We start from the raw sequence: 18,131 nt of genomic DNA on the forward strand, positions 1-18,131 counted from the left end.
TTATAGTTAAAGTGATTGTGCTCTCTCAAATTTGATGCCATCTTTAATGTCCTCAGTAGTATTTAAAACCCTTATACATATTTTAAGTGGCTTATATACCTAACTGTAACAGAACTGTTAGCTTCAGCTCATACTGTTTTTACTTTTAGCTTTTTTAATCAGCTGAAGTAGATCCTTTCAGATAAATCATGATAATGATGGGTATCTTGCTGCCTACCTGTAGGCGACAAACACACTTTCCTCTCACACTCACTGACGGTAATGAGTTACTTTATGACTGATCAACAATGCATCTGTGGTTAAGACAATTTATTATGCTGTGCTTTGTAAATAAAATGTGTTTTTTGGCTTGAGGGAAATACGAAGACATTAAAAGTCCAATGAAAACAAATCCAAGAAAGGCGACTAATGGTGAAATTCAAGCTGAGTTTTAAATACTTTATGATCTGGAAGTTGAGGCTGAAGTCAAATTCGTGACTCATTTCTGATATAACATGTATTTTCAGGGTGACAAAGGAGATAAAGGTAGCACTGGTGCAAAGGGACTGAAGGGTCATACGGGACACAAAGGTGATCAGGTTAGAGAAATCAGAATCTACTCTTGCTTTACACATCTAAAGTCCATGATGTTGAAGTGTTGAAAAGTATAGCACATAATAACAATCTATTGTGCCTGTTCAGGGACCCATGGGACCCATGGGACCAAAAGGAAGTCTGGTAAGAACAACAACAATCTGCATTATAAACATAGAGCTAACAGTCTAGCAGCATTCTTACCATGTTACCGTTTTGGACAGGGGGACACTGGTATGGCCGGAGATCCTGGAGTTAAAGGAGACCAGGTAGGACACAGTGACTGATTGTCTTATATATGTTACAAATGAAACAAAGCTACACATGCCACAGACTGTCATTGGTTTTAGAAGAAGTCATTGGGTGTTTGTGTGTTTCAGGGCCCTCCTGGTGTTACTGGACTCAAAGGAGAGGTAAAAAATTAGTCCTGCTACCCCCTTTATTTAAATGGTACTGCCTAAGATGTTTTTGAAGAGATTATCCTACTACTAAGAACTCTAGCGTATTACACTTTGTATAAGACTGTACAAAAAACAATATAACTGTAATGCACTTTCAAGCATTTATAATCTATTCTATATTCTCTGCTACTGTAATGTTTGTACATGTGGACATGCTGCTCATTTCAGAGTTGTAATCATTCTTTTGCCTTCAGCGTGGAGAGAAAGGCATAAGAGGAGCCACAGGAGCTGAAGGTAGACCAGGTCAGCCAGGCCACGAGGGGTTAGCTGGACCACAGGGTGCCCGAGGGCTGGAGGGAGAACCAGGTCTTCCTGGAGCACCAGGTCCCAGGGGCCTACCTGTAAGTATCTGCACATGTACTGCAGCAGACATTTGTTGAACTCAGTAGTCAGACAGCCTGAGGTATATTCTGATATAACGGTGTAATCAATACAATATAGAAAATGTTTCTGTGTTTCATCACATTATTGTGTTTTCTCTGCAGTGGCTAAAGTCACATGATGCCATGATTTTGCAACCTTCTCCATTGTGTTATTCACAGGGTCCAAAGGTGGCCGATGAACAGCTTCGAGAAATATGTGCTGCTGTTGTTGAAGGTACATTTTGTTGACTTACAATATGCACTCATTTAATCTGTGTATTTACATGGATGCTGTATGTCTAGTAATGATGGTATACTGTACTAGAACACTGTAACTGTTAGACTAACCTAAAAGTAATTAACAATGACCACTTCGTTGGTTTTGATATTTGGTAACATAGTAATGGACTGTGACTTTACCTGCTTCCATGTACATACTGGCTGGGGTGCCGTAAAGGCGGGGGGGCATGACAAATTCATGGGACCTAGCATTTCCAGGGGGCCCAGTGGACATATGTTAGAAGATGTGAAAATTTTGTGCAAGTTCCACAGTAAAAAAAGGAGACATAGAAGCCGGGAGTTGGACTTCAAAGTAAAGTTTTACTTTCATTTTCACACGGCTGTTGCGTTTGTAATGGCACTTATGAAACGCAGTACGTTTATGCCCCTCCCCCCCCGCTATGACTACAGATTTACAGAAAAAGTTTTTTCTGAAAACCAGGCTTCATAAATATAAAAGCAGAGTTTTTTGTTTGTTTTAATTTTGTTTTTTGCACTATATAGTTGATCTGTATTTCCCACATATAATATTTAGTTTCTTCTTTGTTCCAAAAGCCAAACATTTTCTCTTCCATCACTGTTTGTGTTTCTGTGACGTTACATAACTTGGCTGAATCCCCATCATTTGGCAGAAGTCAGAAAATAATATGTACATGCATTAGTGTCGAAGTTTCTTTAATCTTGTTGATAATTTAGTTTCTCAAAATAATATAGTTGGATTAGAATGTTCTGTCTACACACACAAACACAATATCACAGTACTTCAAAACCAGACATTTAAATCCATGTAAACACAACCAGTGACAATCTATTTCATCACAGATAAACATTAACTGCTGTCCTGTTGGATTTTCTGTCTTTGCTCATCTAGAACAATTATCAGAATTCAAGAAAGAGCTCCTGAAGAAACCAGCACCCATCGGTGCCCCTGGTACTCCTGGACCAGCAGGCCCTCCCGGAGAGCCTGGACCAGCTGGACCAGCAGGAGCCGCAGGGGCAATGGGTCCCAAAGGCCCTCCAGGGTTCTTTGGCCTTCCAGGAGCACCGGGTAAAAAAGGTCAGTGTGGTGTTTAAAATGCACATAGTGTTACTTAGTCCTGGGCTCCTACAGTTTAATCTCAGTGCTAGGAGGCAAACATAGACGCTACATTCTCTTTCGAGGACTCTTCAGTGGTTTTCAGATACTCAGTGTGTTTTAGCAGGATGTGATAAACATGTAATGCTACTGTGACAGCTTTGTGTTTTCATTTATTTTCCTGGAGAGCATCCAGAACTCATGCCGTGAATCTAGTAGCAAGAAATTAAATGAAGCCTTAAGAGCCTGGCAGTACGCCTCTGTCTTCCCACTGTCACAGCATGCTCAAAGAAGTTATGAGGAGGGCTCTCAGAATGGAAGGGATTTAGCCAGGCATAAGATTATACAATCAGTGATCCGCTAAACAAAGCTGAATCAGAATGGAGCCATTAAGTATGCTAATTCCATGCCCATAGCTGTGAAAACACTGTGCCTCTCTGTTTCATCTCCACATTAATTTAAGGGTTCTCTATGTGCTGTTCTGTTCTGCAGGGGACGCTGGAGAAAAGGGAGATAAAGGAGACAAGGGAGAGGACGGCGTCGGAATTAAAGGAAGCCCAGGTGCACCAGGAGCTCCAGGTATGAGGAGAAATATTTTCATTATCAGCATTAGAATTAATAATAAAATACTTTAACTTTTTATTTTTCGCATAAGGAATTCGAAATGATGCTACAGTTCGAGCGGTACTTTTAAAGAGAACGTAACCATTTTTACAGAATAGGGAACACGTGCAGACAAAGAGTCAGTATAGAGGAGTTAACCACATCTATACAGTTTAACTAGTTAACTTACTTTACTGAGGTAAGTTATCATATGTTGTGCTCAACAGGTTTCTAGGAAAAGCTAAATACCTTTAGCAAAATGCTAATTGGCTTCCTATAGCTACCCTTTACTTAAAAAAGTGTATTCTTTAGACACTCCTTAAAGTGAGCTTGTACTGCATAACTAATATTAAACAGTATAAACTACATATAGGTTTATTTGCACAACACTTATAGTTCACAGTGCAATTTCATTGAAAACAAACCTTATATTAGCATGTTGATAGTAGAGAAATATTTACCAAGTAAACCTGAGGAACATACTTGAACTTGAATGAGAGTGGTTATGCATGTCTTCTATTCATATATATGTATTTAATCGTTTATTTTATTTGCAGACTCGAAGTCCAAAAGTAGACAATACGTGCACACACAATGTATCACATATTACTACATTTAATGAATAAGACATCATTGGATTGAAATTCACTGGTTTTTCTGTTTAATGTGAATATGTTTTCATTTCTTAAGTGACTATGATCAATAACTAGATCTAAAGTTTGTGATTCATAACTACAAGGTCTTTGCTCTTAATTAAAAGAGTTTTTCTTCTTTAGTCTTTATGAGGTAATGTTCCTATTTATTTCTTTGAGAACACATTTCTTCATAAACCTTCGAACTAAACTATGTGCTTTGCAGTTGAATGGTGAACTCTCAGGTGGGACTAAGTAATGACTGCACCTTCTTTATACATACACCTACACAATCACTTTATTTTAGACTCATGCTACCTGTTCGAGCCAAAAATGAATGCCCTCTGGAAAATATAAACAAATAGAATCCTGCAGAAAATTAAATAAACCCTGGTGACTTTATACTTGGCTGAATATATGTGCGAGACAAACAGTAGTTATTGTATATTCATTTTTTACCCATTATGGATGACTTTGATCATGTTTACTGTGTTTTCTTGGTCGTGTCTAGGTGCTGCAGGTGCTCCTGGTATTGGCAAAGATGGCAAAGATGGAGAACGTGGTGAGACGGGGAGCCCTGGCACCCCAGGCGCATCTGGTCCGAGGGGTCCATCAGGGCCCCCTGGCCTTTGTGACCCTTCAACCTGTATAGGCAGAATTCCACCTCTCTATATGGTCAGCGGAAAGAAGTCTGCCAGCTACAAAAATCCATGAGACACTGCAGATGTCAGCATCCAGTGACCATGTCTAAGGGTTTCTCACAAGTCCACATGCTTTAGTCTTGTCTCCACTGGAACCGTGGATCTCCAAGACACAAAGGGAAACAGAGACAAGGCACAATTGTAGAATACTGTAAAGACAATTTAACTGTATGTGATTTTAGTAAGAGCTTATCTGATGGGGTGTACTCAAAGATAGCTGCTACTGATGCCAAAGTGATGTACCCAGCTGACGACAGGTCTGCAGCCCAAACCCTCCTCACCCCTGACCTTTAATGCTGTTCTATCAGCGAGACAAACCGACCACCTCTAAAACATTCTAAAGGTACATCTTTGTAAATCCCTCTTGCATGTACTTTTTTATTCCCTGAATAAGCTCATTGAAAAGCATTCTTCAGCCTCTTCTCTAACGCTGTTGCTCCAAATAAAGCCTTCTGTCCAACAGAACACTAAACCTGGTCCCATAACGTCTCCACTGCATTGATGAGCCAATTAGAAAACTATAGAGGGAAGTCACGCCAAGTGTTTGCTTCCAAAACAAAACATGTTCATATTATTATAGTGACATTTCTGTTCAACTGCAGACCAGAGCTGACGTCTCCAGCAATATGTCTTTTACATTTCCAGAATGTTTGCCTGATTGTTTCATACTAATGTTCTTTTTCAGTCTATGTAATAAAGTGATGTGTTTTGGAAATGTTTATTTACATTGTAATGTAGACAACAAAAAACAAAACATGTAAAGCCAACATATCCTTTAAAATGTGCTTACTAAATTATCCAGGTGGGAAAAAACAACTGAAGCTAGCACCCAGAAACATATAAGGTATACAGAGGAAACAAATATAGGATTTACTGAATGGCTTTGGACGAGGGTAAATTTCCTTAGAGTTAAATTAAAAATGTATAAACTAAAGATGTAAGATGGTAGACCTATTCACTTTGGGGGTTTCTGAAGGGGGAAATGGTTCAATTTCATGAATAAACAACTATTTTGTTGGTTCCATTAAAAATCAGACCTCTGTGAGGATATTAAACATCTTAACCATAGACTAGTGAATGGTACATGATAAGACCTACCAGTACTGACCCAGTGGTGCAGTGGTTAGTCCTGCATAAACCCTGTATCAGCAGGATGAGATGGCATATTCATTATTTTATCATTTTTGTTCACATACAAACCTTGAACAGGTGGTTCCAGGCACAACAAACCCCGCCCCTCGCACGTATTGCAGCTTATTTTGGCATCGATCCAGCTGATGTCATCATGTCTATGTGTGTGCTGATGTCAGCATACCATTTACCTCGATATATGTGCCAAGTTTGGCGTAAATTGAAACAAAATTGATGTTTTTATAGACATTTGAAATTTTGGCCATTATAAGTAAACAGGAGATTTTTTTTTTTTTTTTAATTTATTAAAAATTTGAACTTTGACCTACTTTTCCCAAAATGTAACCACATCTATTCTGGGTCACTGGCAATCTGTAAACCCAGTTTGGTATGAATTCAACCAACAGTTTTGCCGCTACAGACATGTGAATTGTCACCCATTATAAGCAACTGGAAAAAAAAAAAAAAAAGATTTAAAAAATGTATTTAAAAAAATTTAACTTTGACCTACTTTTCCCAAAATGTAATCACATCTAATAAGAATACAATGATTTGGCCAAAACTCAGTCTTGAATTTGATTAAAACAATAATGAAATGGTCTTAACCCTTAAAGAACCATAAGTATTTTTATGTTAACTTCTAAATTATTTTTCCCTACATTGAATCTTTCCTAAGTGATTTATTAACATTAATTGCGATATTATCCTCTACATTTCACCTTTTTTTTTAAAGAGAAAACAGGCATTTTCCTATATTTCATTTATTGATGATGTAGAAATCCATGAAACCTCGGAGTGAATTCAAAGATTTTTACATCAAAACAAAGAAAAGTGAAGAAAAAAATGACCTTTTCAGTAAAATATATGATTACCGGAACATAAAAATAAGCAGTTACAACCTCTGTCATTCGTCAAATTACATGGGTTTTATTATTGAATCAAGGCTGTAGAAAGTGACACCATTTCCATGTTCACTGAACGTCCAAATAAGACTCATTTGATGCTGCTGAAATGCTGATGAACTGGATTTTACCTGAATTATTGAAATGTATTAATATGACCAGTCTCTGGTCATTTTCACACTAGTGTGGGGTTTCTGCTCTGTCTTCCTCCACCTCCTCTTTCCATTTTTCCATTTACCTTTTTTCCCTGCAGGTGTATGAGGAGGCGTGGCCTATCTGCTGCTTGATGGAACAGAGCATGTGCAGAAGGGAGCATGTGGGTTCGGAAAGTGGAACAATACTTGGCAGAGTTTGACTTAATTTAATGCAGTGGTTCTCAAACTTTTTACAGTGGAGTACCCCCTGAAATAGGCTTTTTAAGCCCAGTACCCTCCCCAACTCTCACTTCAGCATTTGTTCTTTTCTTTTTTTTGAACTAGTTTTACTAATCATCAAGGTCAAATACTGATCACATACAATCATGAACACTCCTTGAAAACAAAACTCATTTAACATTGTTAGCTACTGTACCAGTTAATTTGCAAGTAGGGAAAGAAGAAAATGAACTGCAAAAGCCAAAGCTGAAGAGGGGAAGAAAAACAAAACATAACTAGAAGCACTCGGAGAGCGCAGACCTCCGCCACGACTGATCAGTGGGCCCCCCCGGGGGCCCCCCCACCCCCGATCACCACCAAAATTTAATCATTTCTTCCTTATCCCATTTCCAACAAACCCTGAAAATTTCATCCAAATCTGTCCATAACTTTTTGAGTTATGTTGCACACTAACGAACAGACAAACAAACAAACAAACAAACCCTGGCAAAAACATAACCTCCTTGGCGGAGGTAAACATATGAACACCCCCCTCAAAAAAACCCCCAATCAAACAAAAAAAAGGAACTCCTATCTAGATATTTAGCTGTTCCAATGAATATCGCAATACAGATGTCCACCTCTGCGTAAAACGTTTCAGGATTTTTGATTGAAAAAAATTAGGTAAAATTTGTTCCTATGCCAAAGGTGTCTGTTTATATTTCAAAACTTTGTAAAGAAACAACATATATTTAACTGTAATATATATAAAAAACCACATTTTTCAAATAAATTTTGTATACAAAATATAAACTGGTAAGTGCCCTCTTTCACTGATAAGATAAATACATAAATTGGTCATTAATTAATAAGTTAACTTTCCACCAACCAAAAATTATTACTTAGCTACTCAATCTCATTTAGAGTAATATAAAATACAAATGTTTTTAAAATGTTACCAAAGCTTAAATTTATTTTGCATTCGGTACATGATGACTTATTTTATGTTTTTTTTTTTTTTTTTTTTTTAAAGTCGAGTACCCCCTGGGCTTCTTCCAAGTAGTACCCCTGGGGGTAGAAGTACCCCACTTTGGGAACCCCTGACTTAATGTATCACAAATGCATGGGGGTCATTCCATCCCAAATCAACCAGATTATAGAAAGTACCCTACATGACCCCCTCAGAAAACGCTGAAAAAATTCACACTTGTTCACCTACCAGATAAAAGAACACATTCAAAATTTTAATGTCATATCTGTAATAGTTTAGAAGATACAGCCCTTTGAAAATTAATGTGTTTTTTTTTTTTAATTTTGCAAATTTGCTTTTCGGCCAACTTTGAGGAGCTATGTCTCCTTAGGTATTCAAGCCACACTGCTGAAACTTACTGTCTGGGGTGAAATCCCCCTGAAAAGACCATATTTTGCATCAAAATAACTGTAGGTGTGTTCATGTTAAAGCTAAAATTTTGTGCACAACATCTTGAAACATATATGAAGACCAGAGCCGGTAGGATGACGTAGGCAAGGTAGGCAGCTGCCTAGGGCCCCCACGCTGAAGAGGGCCCCCGAAGGCCGCATGGTCATTTATCTGTACAACTTATTAAAAACCATCCATTGTAAACAAACCACCACAGTGAGGCAGCGCTAACCCTCTCCTGTACTGTTTTGTGACTGGGGCCCCCCAAACTAGAGGGATTCCCCCTATGCAATGACAAACACAATGAGGGTCATGTAGAAGTGACCTCCGCCCTCGCGCACCCCCCATCACACCCTCCACGTGCTGTCAGTGGAACTAACGGTCTGTCCACACTGAGCACGGCGGCAGCCATTTTAAAAGAACATCAGTGATGAAGCGCTCCTACCCTTCAGGGTTTGAAAAAAGACAAAAAAGAAAGAAGAAGAGGAAAAACGCCAACAACACAGCGGAAAGTTTGAAGTAAACCATTGTTTTCTCCAAATAGACTACAACTGTGTGATATGTTTGAAAGTGTGCGAACAAAAGCCCTCACATCAGTGACCAAACACACAGATAGATGTTAGCATGAGGGGGGGGGGGGGGTTCAGTTCAACAACTGATCATATACACACAACACAACTGTGTTCTGTTGAAGAATTTAAGGACAGAAGAAACACAACTTCTCCATCGCCCTTTTCTACTGTTGTACAGCGTTCCAAAACTTCTTTGGAGTTAAATAATGTGGATGTGGAGGACCGAAGTACGACAGCATTAACAGTATTTAGTCCTGAAAAGCCAAAGCTAAGCCTACTGAAGTGTTTTCACTTACTCTGGACGGTTGTCTGCTCCTGCTGCCGTCACCCACACAACTTTATTCCAAACTAAATGGTGTGATCCTATGAATCCCATCCAGTTTGGACAAATAATCCATCCAGTTCAGTGGACATTTTCAGTTAGCTAGCAATTTCCGTTGGTGATCTGTCCATCCCATTAGGAGAAACATGTCCCTTTTCCATTGCGTTTGTCCGTCTCATCCATACGTCTGTTCCTTGTGTGTCAGCTGGTTTAGGCACAGAAGAGGACTAGAGTAGGACTGCAGCAAAAGTTTGGATTTTCAGTCCAACATTAGTTCAGTCCCTCACATCAGCTCTGTGCCCTCACTGCGGAACTGAGTTCTGTTCACGTTCAAGGAGGCACACGTAAACAACACATGAGGCGTTCAGGAACAATTAGAATAATTAGGAAATTACAACACTTTTCAAAATCGTCAAATATTCAGAATATTCAAATACAACACCACAAAATAAATAAATGAATGGCGGTGTCTGTGAACCATGTCTGTGAACCATGTAATCCCATCCCACATTTTAAACTCTGTAATTATCTATATTTCCCACACTTGCCCATCAACACATCACAACACTTTGCACCATGTGCTCAGGTGGCTTTGCCGATGAGGTCTGATGTTACATTTTGGTGCATTATGGGAAGTGAAGTTCTTCTCCTGCAAAATTACTATCAAATCCTCTGCACTTTAATCATATACTTCTGGAATAAGGACAAAAGTAAGCCTACTCACCAAATGCCTTTTTTTTTTTTCTTTTTTAGGTGCTTTGCTTAAATTTCTGTCAGCGCCAATTGATAGTGACAATGCCACCTCCTCACAAGCTGAAGGTATTTATCAGGCAACATGGAATTAGTTACATCACAGTCTAGGAAAAAAAATCTTATCATTATTAAATCTATCACAATCAGTACTAATTGCATATTATTAAATAATAAATAGGCCTAAAAAAAAAAATAATAATAATAATTGTATTTGTTTATCCTTTTATCATCAGTAGTACTAGTACTAAATGCACCAGAAAACAGGAAATTGCATCTGGATTTTATTTTTCTTCTTCGGTGATTTGACCACCACACCTTCGCGTATTAGGGGCCTCACTTTACTTTCTTGCCTAGGGCCCCCAGATATCTTGAAACAGCCCTGATGAAGACATAGTAAAAATTTCAAAATTTTCATTAACTGGCCACATGGTAATTTGGGTGCTCAAATAAAGAGTATTTTTGTGAAAAACTGAAATTGACCCATTTTATTCATTACCTCACAGCAACACTTTTCATTGAAATGTCATCTTTTTGCAGTATATTGTTGCATCTTGACCATTAGAATCCACGCAAAAAAAATTCTGTCTCTACATTCATCCATTATGGCACAGTGCAAACCTGAAGAGAGAGGACATTTGGAAGAGTTAGCCTTTTCACCTGATTTCAAGGCCTCATGGACCAAACATGAAGGCACCTACAATTATTTTGATGCAAAATATGGTCTTTTCAGGGGGATTTCACCCCAGACAGTAAGTTTCAGCAGTGTGGCTTGAATACCTAAGAAGATATAGCTCCTCAAAGTTGGCCGAAAAGCAAATTTGCAAAATTAAAAAAAAAAAAAAAAAAAAAAAAAAAAAAAAAAGAAAAACATTAATTTTCAAAGGGCTGTATCTCCTAAACTATTACAGATATGACATTAAAATTTTGGATGTGTCCGTTTATCTGGTAGGTGAACAAATGTGAATTTTTTCAGAATTTTCTGAGGGGGTCATGTGGGGACCATTGGTTGAATTGCCATGGAATGACCCATGGGGTGTCCAAAAACATTAGAGTTAATTCTGACGTTCACAGAGGCCAAGCTTAGGGTTGATCTTGAGTTCTCCAGGACTAGTGTTCACTGAGTAATGACAGTTTCACACTGAGTGTTCACACAGTCTGAGCTGCCGCAGTTACAGTTGAAATCTATTAGACAGATTACCACTCAAAACTGTGTCGATGGCACTGAGTCACATTATTACTTTCCAGGTTAAAGAGAATCAAAGAGCACGCACATTGAAAATAGTCGTTTGGTGAAATTCCACAGCCACTCGACTGTAAAACTGTATTAAAATAAGGTCTGAGTCATTATGAACATAGTCTGGGTTCAGGAAGGCATTTCACTGTTGCCTGGTTACAAAGGAGTGTCAACATCATCGTCCATTCTGTCTGCACAGCACAAATACATTCACAGATCAAATATAACCTTTAGTGAGCTGCAGCCCAGCCAAGGACATCCCTTTGATTTAATAGATCTTATCGTGGCTCAGAGCCAATGGGTTTAAAGTAGTGGGCACAAGTGAAGAAAACTGCTAAAGGTTCATAAAATTTGATTTGTGATTCATTTGCATAATCAGAGGTTAAACGCAAAAGCAAAAGGACAGATTATACTTCCAATGGACACTTTCTAAATCAATTGTAACAGTCCGTGCGTTTACATGACAACTTTTATTCCTGGTTTAATCTGATTAAAGTTTAGATCCTATTTCAGATGCCCATGTAAACACTTTATTCCAACTGAAAAAGAAAAGTTGGGATTAAATTTAACCCTTTCATACATGAATTATGAGAACCTTAATCAAGATTTTTTTTTTCCTGAGTGTTTTTATTCCTCTTTAGGCATGAAAAAAAAAAAACAATGTGATTGAATATTTTTTAAAATCAACCTGTTTTTCATGGAGTTATAAAAATGTCCACTCAGCTACACCATGAATTTTATTCTTGAAGCAAAGAAACATGTATTTAAAACCCAATATCATAAAGTGATATGAAAACAGTGAAATGAAACCATGTTTAATGCAGCTAATCTGATGTTTTCTCACATTTTAACATATTCTAATACTAGTTATTACTCACTGCATGGAGATAATATGCAAGAAAATAAATATTAACAATTAATTTCCACTCAAGAACCAACCAAGAACAGCAAAGTTACAATAATGGTATGAATTGCCATTTATGAGATCATGCATAAATGTCCACTGTGTTGGTTGATATGGAACTAAAACAACTAAACCCATGAATATACAAGATTAAAGCTGTAGAGTAACTGTCCACTGTAGTAACCACTATGCATGAAAGGGTTAAACTCAATTAAAATCACTGGTTTAATCCACTTTTGAATCCGGTCTAAATTCTTCCTCGGACATGTAAACCCTTTATTCCATTTGGACTTTATTCCTTCCATTCTGCACATGCTCGTTGTCTTGTCCTGTTGCGATGATGCACACATTCTGCGCTGGTGGAAGAATATGCAATACAGTCTAGTCAACCCAAACCGTTCCAGTGGACTATTCTGATGGGATCTACCAGCCTGGAAAACCCTGAAGGAAGAGTTCACCACTTGTTTTTTATTCATTCATTTGTCATGCACTAATGAGTTCGATAAGTGGGCTAAACAGTTTGCACTGCAGTGCACCGACTGCCTTGTTCTCGCAGCCCTTCTGTTAGCTTAGCTTAGCCTAGCTTAGCATAATGGCTTCATTCCTATGGTCAGACGTAGCCAGGCTTTTACAGGTGATTTGTAGTATTTTATGAGTGATTTTGTGAAATTCAGTTCTCCCTAATCATTCCTTTAATCCGCTGGGGTCAATATGATCACAAATTGAGGCTCAAATCATGGCAATGTGACTTATTGCAGCAATAAAATCTTGGGAAATAAAAACTAATGCAAAGCTAAAACGGTAAAGCAAAGCTAATTTAGCGCATGCATCCCTTCCAACAAAAAGATTTTCCAACTTCCGTCAACACAACAGTCCCAAGATTGTATGAGTGCAGGAAGTCGCAGATCTAAAGAAATAATTAGGGAGACTCGGATTTCTCAAAATCACTTATAAAAGACAACAAATCACCTTTAAAAAACTGGCTATGGGTGACCATGGAAATGCAGTGACTATGCTAAGCTAAGCTAACAGAAGGGCTGCAAGAACCGAATAAACGTTTCTCATGTAAACTTTTATTCGGGTTTAACATTCCCATGTAAACAGAAGAAAAAGTACTTTAGTTCCGAATTAATTTCTTCTGGAAAAATAAATCAGATTTAAAAAACATCATGTAACCGTACTCAGTGTGAAAAAGTACTGTATGACAACAGGAAATTGAAAAACAAAACAAAGCCTGTTTTATAAAATGAATCTGTTCCAGTCTTTATTATACAGTACAGTACATGTGTCTTTCCAATACTTACAATATGCTACTAATTTAAAATATCTTAGCACCAATTTATCAGAAAAAAAAAAAAAAGGGAAAACACGGTTATAAATTGAAAGCATTAAAACACGTTGTAATTGATTCAATTTATGAATAATTTAGCAGTATAACTTAAAAAGATCAAAAATTCAATCAGCAAAAATAGCTAATTTGAGTTAATAAATGTATAATATTACAAGATTTGAAGGTGAGTGTGAAACAACAACCGAACCCTGGTCCTGTAACACATGTAGACTGTGGACGACTGTAACAAGCACGTACAAAACCAGAAACAAAAATACTGATAGGATATTATAATTCCATAGCAATCCACTGACAAAAGCAGCCTGTACAGATTGTGATTGTCCGTCTGTGAAAACAGGTTATTCACACATTTAGAACTAAATAACTGTCAATACATTGTCTGAATTAAGGTGATGGCTACTCTGTCATTTATGCTAACATGAAACGCATGTTGTAAGGCAGAGACAGAGCTGCTCTACAAGCATTTTAATCTAAAATGTTGAGTTTTTAAATGAATCAATATTTTTGCTGATGTTGAGTTTGGCTGAAACTAGCTGGTTAGTTAAAATAAATAACCAGTTAATTTTAAACTAGCAGCCATTTTCAGGTACAGCTAGCTAGCTTGCTATCTAGCCATCCACATCTTTATTTAATACAAAAAAGAGGTTGTTTTTCATCACTTCATTTTATGACTATTTCTACAAGTTTCTGTTGAACAAAACACCCAAAGGAGACAGAAACCATAGATTCAATAAACCGACTCAGTAATGCAGACGTTATACAACAAAAAGGTGAAGTCCTGCCCTTTCTCGTTCTTATTTTGGAAGAAATTTGTATCATAGTCAATGCCAAGTGCCAGGTATGAAACATGCCATCAGCCTGTAAAAACACACACATGTAACTACTACACACACCTGAAGGTTGGCCAGGTGACACCATTTAAAGTTTCTTGCTCCAGAATCTGTTCTAAGTCACCGTAAATATTTCTGCAGCATCAACATCACAGGTGTCAAACATGCGGCCCGGGGTCCAAATCTGGCCCGCCAAAGGGTCCAATGCTTCCAAGGGTGAAGTCATTAACGACCAATGATGTTAAAATCATTCTAGGTCAATTCAATCTAAAGTGGATCAGACCAGTAAAATACTATCATAACCTATAAATACAGAAAACCACACATTTCTCTCTTTGTTTTAGTGTAAAAAAGGTAAAATTACACAAATATTTACATTTACAGACTAGCCTTTTACAAAAAAATGTGAACAACCTGAAATGTCTTAAGAGAAGTATATGAAATTGTACCAATATTCTGCCTTTTACTAAATGTTTTGTGTATTTGTAGATCCACTGTGATCTGTAAGCTGTGATGTACATGTATAAATGATAAACTACGTCGTGATATTCTTAAAATTTTACTTATTTTTCTTAAAAATTTTCAGGTTGTTTATATTTGTTCGTGGTATGTTCATAGATATAAATATTTTCATTACGGAATTTGACTTTTTTCACTCAAAAATATAAGAAAAAACTTTGGAGTTGATATTATTTCTAAGTTCTTATCCTATTATTTATATTATTTTACTGGTCCAGCCCACTTTAGATCAGATTAGTCTGTATGTGGCCCCTGAAATCAAATGAGTTTGACATCTGTGATCTACATGATCAAACTTATGGTGATTTTCATCTGTCTTAAAACATTTTCATGTAACTCTGCTGAGGTAACATTCATTTTGGTGTTGGTGACAAATGAGACAAAATACACAACCCATTAAGGCATTTCACACAAAACTAGATCTTACTCTGCTCTTTTTGCCACATAATTGGACTTTTTCAGATGAAAAACGGTATTTTAAATTAATAAACATCCTATATGTAATTGACAGCATGTTAAAAATGGAATCAAAACATTGTCATAGACTGCCAGTCATATTTCTTTTTTAAATTTAGGCCCCTCTCTCTTAGTCAAAAATATGCTAGTAAAACAAGTTAACATTAACTGCTGTAAAGTACTGGTCAAAGCCAAGGGGCATGAAACTGAAGCGAGTAAGTACATACATAGTTCACCATGGCACATGTTTATCAGTAGCCCAGTGTTTTTCAACCTTGGAGTCGGGACCCCAAGTGGGGTCGCCTGGAATTCAGATGGGGTTCCCTGAAATTTCTAGTAATTGATAAAAAAGGAAAACTTTACATTAAAAAAATTTACATTATATAACCTAAATGTTGTCTAAAATTAACATTTATTTGCAACATAGTATAGCAACCTATTACACGATCAAACACAAATTAATTTTAGCCAAATAAAATGTCTCTGTTTTGAATGTCTGGGGTTGCCTGAAATTTCTAATAATTTATGAAAAAATTTAAACTTATTAAAAAAATTTACATTATATAGTCTAAATATGTAAAATTAATGTTTATTTGCAACATAGTATAGCAAACTATTACACGATCAAAAACAAATTAATTTTAGCCAAATAAAATGTCTCCGTTTTGAATGTCTGGGGTCGCCTGAAATTTCTAATAATTTATAAAAAAATTAAAACTTATTAATAAAAATTTACATTATATAGTCTAAATGTTGTCTAAAATGAACTGTTATTTGCAACATAGTACAGCAAAGTATTACACAATCAAAAACAAATTAATTTTAGCCAAATAAAATGTCTCCGTTTTAAATGTCTGGGGTCGCCTGAAATTTCTAATAATTTATTAAAAAAAATTAAAGCTTACTAATAAAAATGTACATTATATAGTCTAAATGTTGTCTAAAATTAACGTTTATTTGCAACATATTATAGCAAACTATTACACGATCAAAAACAAATTAATTTTAGCCAAATAAAATGTCTCCGTTTTGAATGTCTGGGGTCGCCTGAAATTTGTGATGTTAAAATGGGGTCAGGAGACAAAAAAGGTTGGGAACCACTGCAGTAGCCTCTTTTCCACAGCACTTCTTTTACGGGAATATTTCACCTTTATTCCAGATCACCATCTCGTCTTTTTTCCAGGATCTCTGTGTAAAAGTGGCTTAAGTTAGCGTTAGCGTTAGCATTAGCGCCCTCATCAGCCTTCACATCACTTGTGCATATAAAGCCACAACACAGGACTAAACCCAACGTGCCACTTCCAGAGGGTGGTCCTCAAACCCCCAAACCAATGTTTAATACCACCAAACTGCCTTGGAAACAATTATGATGAACTAGTTGAGATGTAGAACTTCATTATTTAGAGGTGTTTTATTTTTCATATCAAAGAGTCGTCTATTTGTTTAACTCAACAAATTCGATTACTTATGCCTGTAGAGCAGCGGAGTACTCAGTCCACGGTATTAACATATTGAAACCAATTTGTGTCTGTGCCACAACTTCACATTCCCCTTAAATGGCCTTTAGTTAACCTGAGAAAGGGATCCACATTAGTATATGCATGTGTCATGGTACATAAGGTCTCAATAGTATGACTGAGTTTTCACCATTAACACCATTTCCTGAAAAAGTGCCCCCCCGCCTCCCCTTTGTTCTATTGATGTGTTTCTTAGTTTTTGAAAGGAAGATAAATGTGATATCTATTGTGGAAACTATTTAATAGGTTCTAGATGACCAGTACATATGAGTCTGGGGAGAGGTCTAATTGGTCCATGAGGGACATAAGGCAAAACATGGTTCGAATGGTTAACACCATGGTCTGGTCATCAGGATGCAGGGAAGCAACTTTCCAATTTTAGGTTCCAGGGGACAAATAAAGAAAAGCGATGTGTTTTCAAAGCAGGGCTGAGCTGCCCGGGCCCGTCCTCAGAGTCGGCACTTAATAAGCCTCACCGAACAGAAAGGAAGTGACACATATAAAGAAACAAGCAGCTTTTCAAGAAAGGTGAACAAAGGCTGCAATTATACCACCTCCTCAAAGCTGTTTACTGCTCCAGTCTATGCAGAGCTCGTAGAGAGAGTGGCCAGAGCACTTCATTAAACAAGAAAGTACAAATCTACCACTGACATTTCTTCATCCTCGACGTCCATGTTTTAGACCTGGGTTTAATAAGCATTTTGTGGGTGGAACAAATCATTACAAGGCATATCTGAACATACCACTTAATAGAGGGAGGACATTGTACAACATGAAAATCACTAGATTTTCATGTTGTAAAATGTCCAGCTTTGAACAATGCTAATTCATGTGATTATTAATAATATGTATAGGTTAATTATCCAGTCTTTTAACAATAAACTGAATCTTGGAATGCAATGCCTTAAAGGTACAATATGTAACATTTACTCATGTTGGAAGTGTGTGTTGTTGACATTAGCTAAGCTTTAATAAAACAGTAGCATTGTACACTGGACAGTACAATGTTACCACTGTAGAGGAGCAGAAGAGTGGCAGATATAGTTTTATGTGCATTTTGTATCTAAAGGGTTTATGGGAAAGGTGTAAAAAAACAAAACAACTATGTACGCTAGTGTGAATCTAAGTATTTCTTTCCTTCATTTCACATGGAAAACAGTAACAGAATACTGTACTTTTTT

The 18,131-nt window shown here is 37.0% G+C and overlaps 1 protein-coding gene across 1 annotated transcript in view; it reads left to right on the forward strand.

Moving 5' to 3' along the window:
• Positions 1–5,361, forward strand: part of col9a1c (collagen, type IX, alpha 1c) — a 52,591-nt gene extending 47,230 nt beyond the window's left edge. Inside the window, exons 30-38 of the mRNA XM_030147333.1 lie at positions 507–578; positions 682–717; positions 798–842; positions 954–986; positions 1,229–1,375; positions 1,577–1,631; positions 2,547–2,732; positions 3,243–3,329; positions 4,497–5,361. Coding sequence (XP_030003193.1) covers positions 507–578; positions 682–717; positions 798–842; positions 954–986; positions 1,229–1,375; positions 1,577–1,631; positions 2,547–2,732; positions 3,243–3,329; positions 4,497–4,699 — 864 coding nt within the window. The 3' untranslated portion in view covers positions 4,700–5,361. The remainder of the gene's footprint in view (positions 1–506; positions 579–681; positions 718–797; positions 843–953; positions 987–1,228; positions 1,376–1,576; positions 1,632–2,546; positions 2,733–3,242; positions 3,330–4,496) is intronic.
• The last annotated feature ends 12,770 nt before the right edge of the window (positions 5,362–18,131 follow it).

The sequence above is a fragment of the Sphaeramia orbicularis genome, chromosome 11 (genome assembly GCF_902148855.1).
Source record: "Sphaeramia orbicularis chromosome 11, fSphaOr1.1, whole genome shotgun sequence".
NCBI lineage: Eukaryota > Metazoa > Chordata > Actinopteri > Kurtiformes > Apogonidae > Sphaeramia > Sphaeramia orbicularis.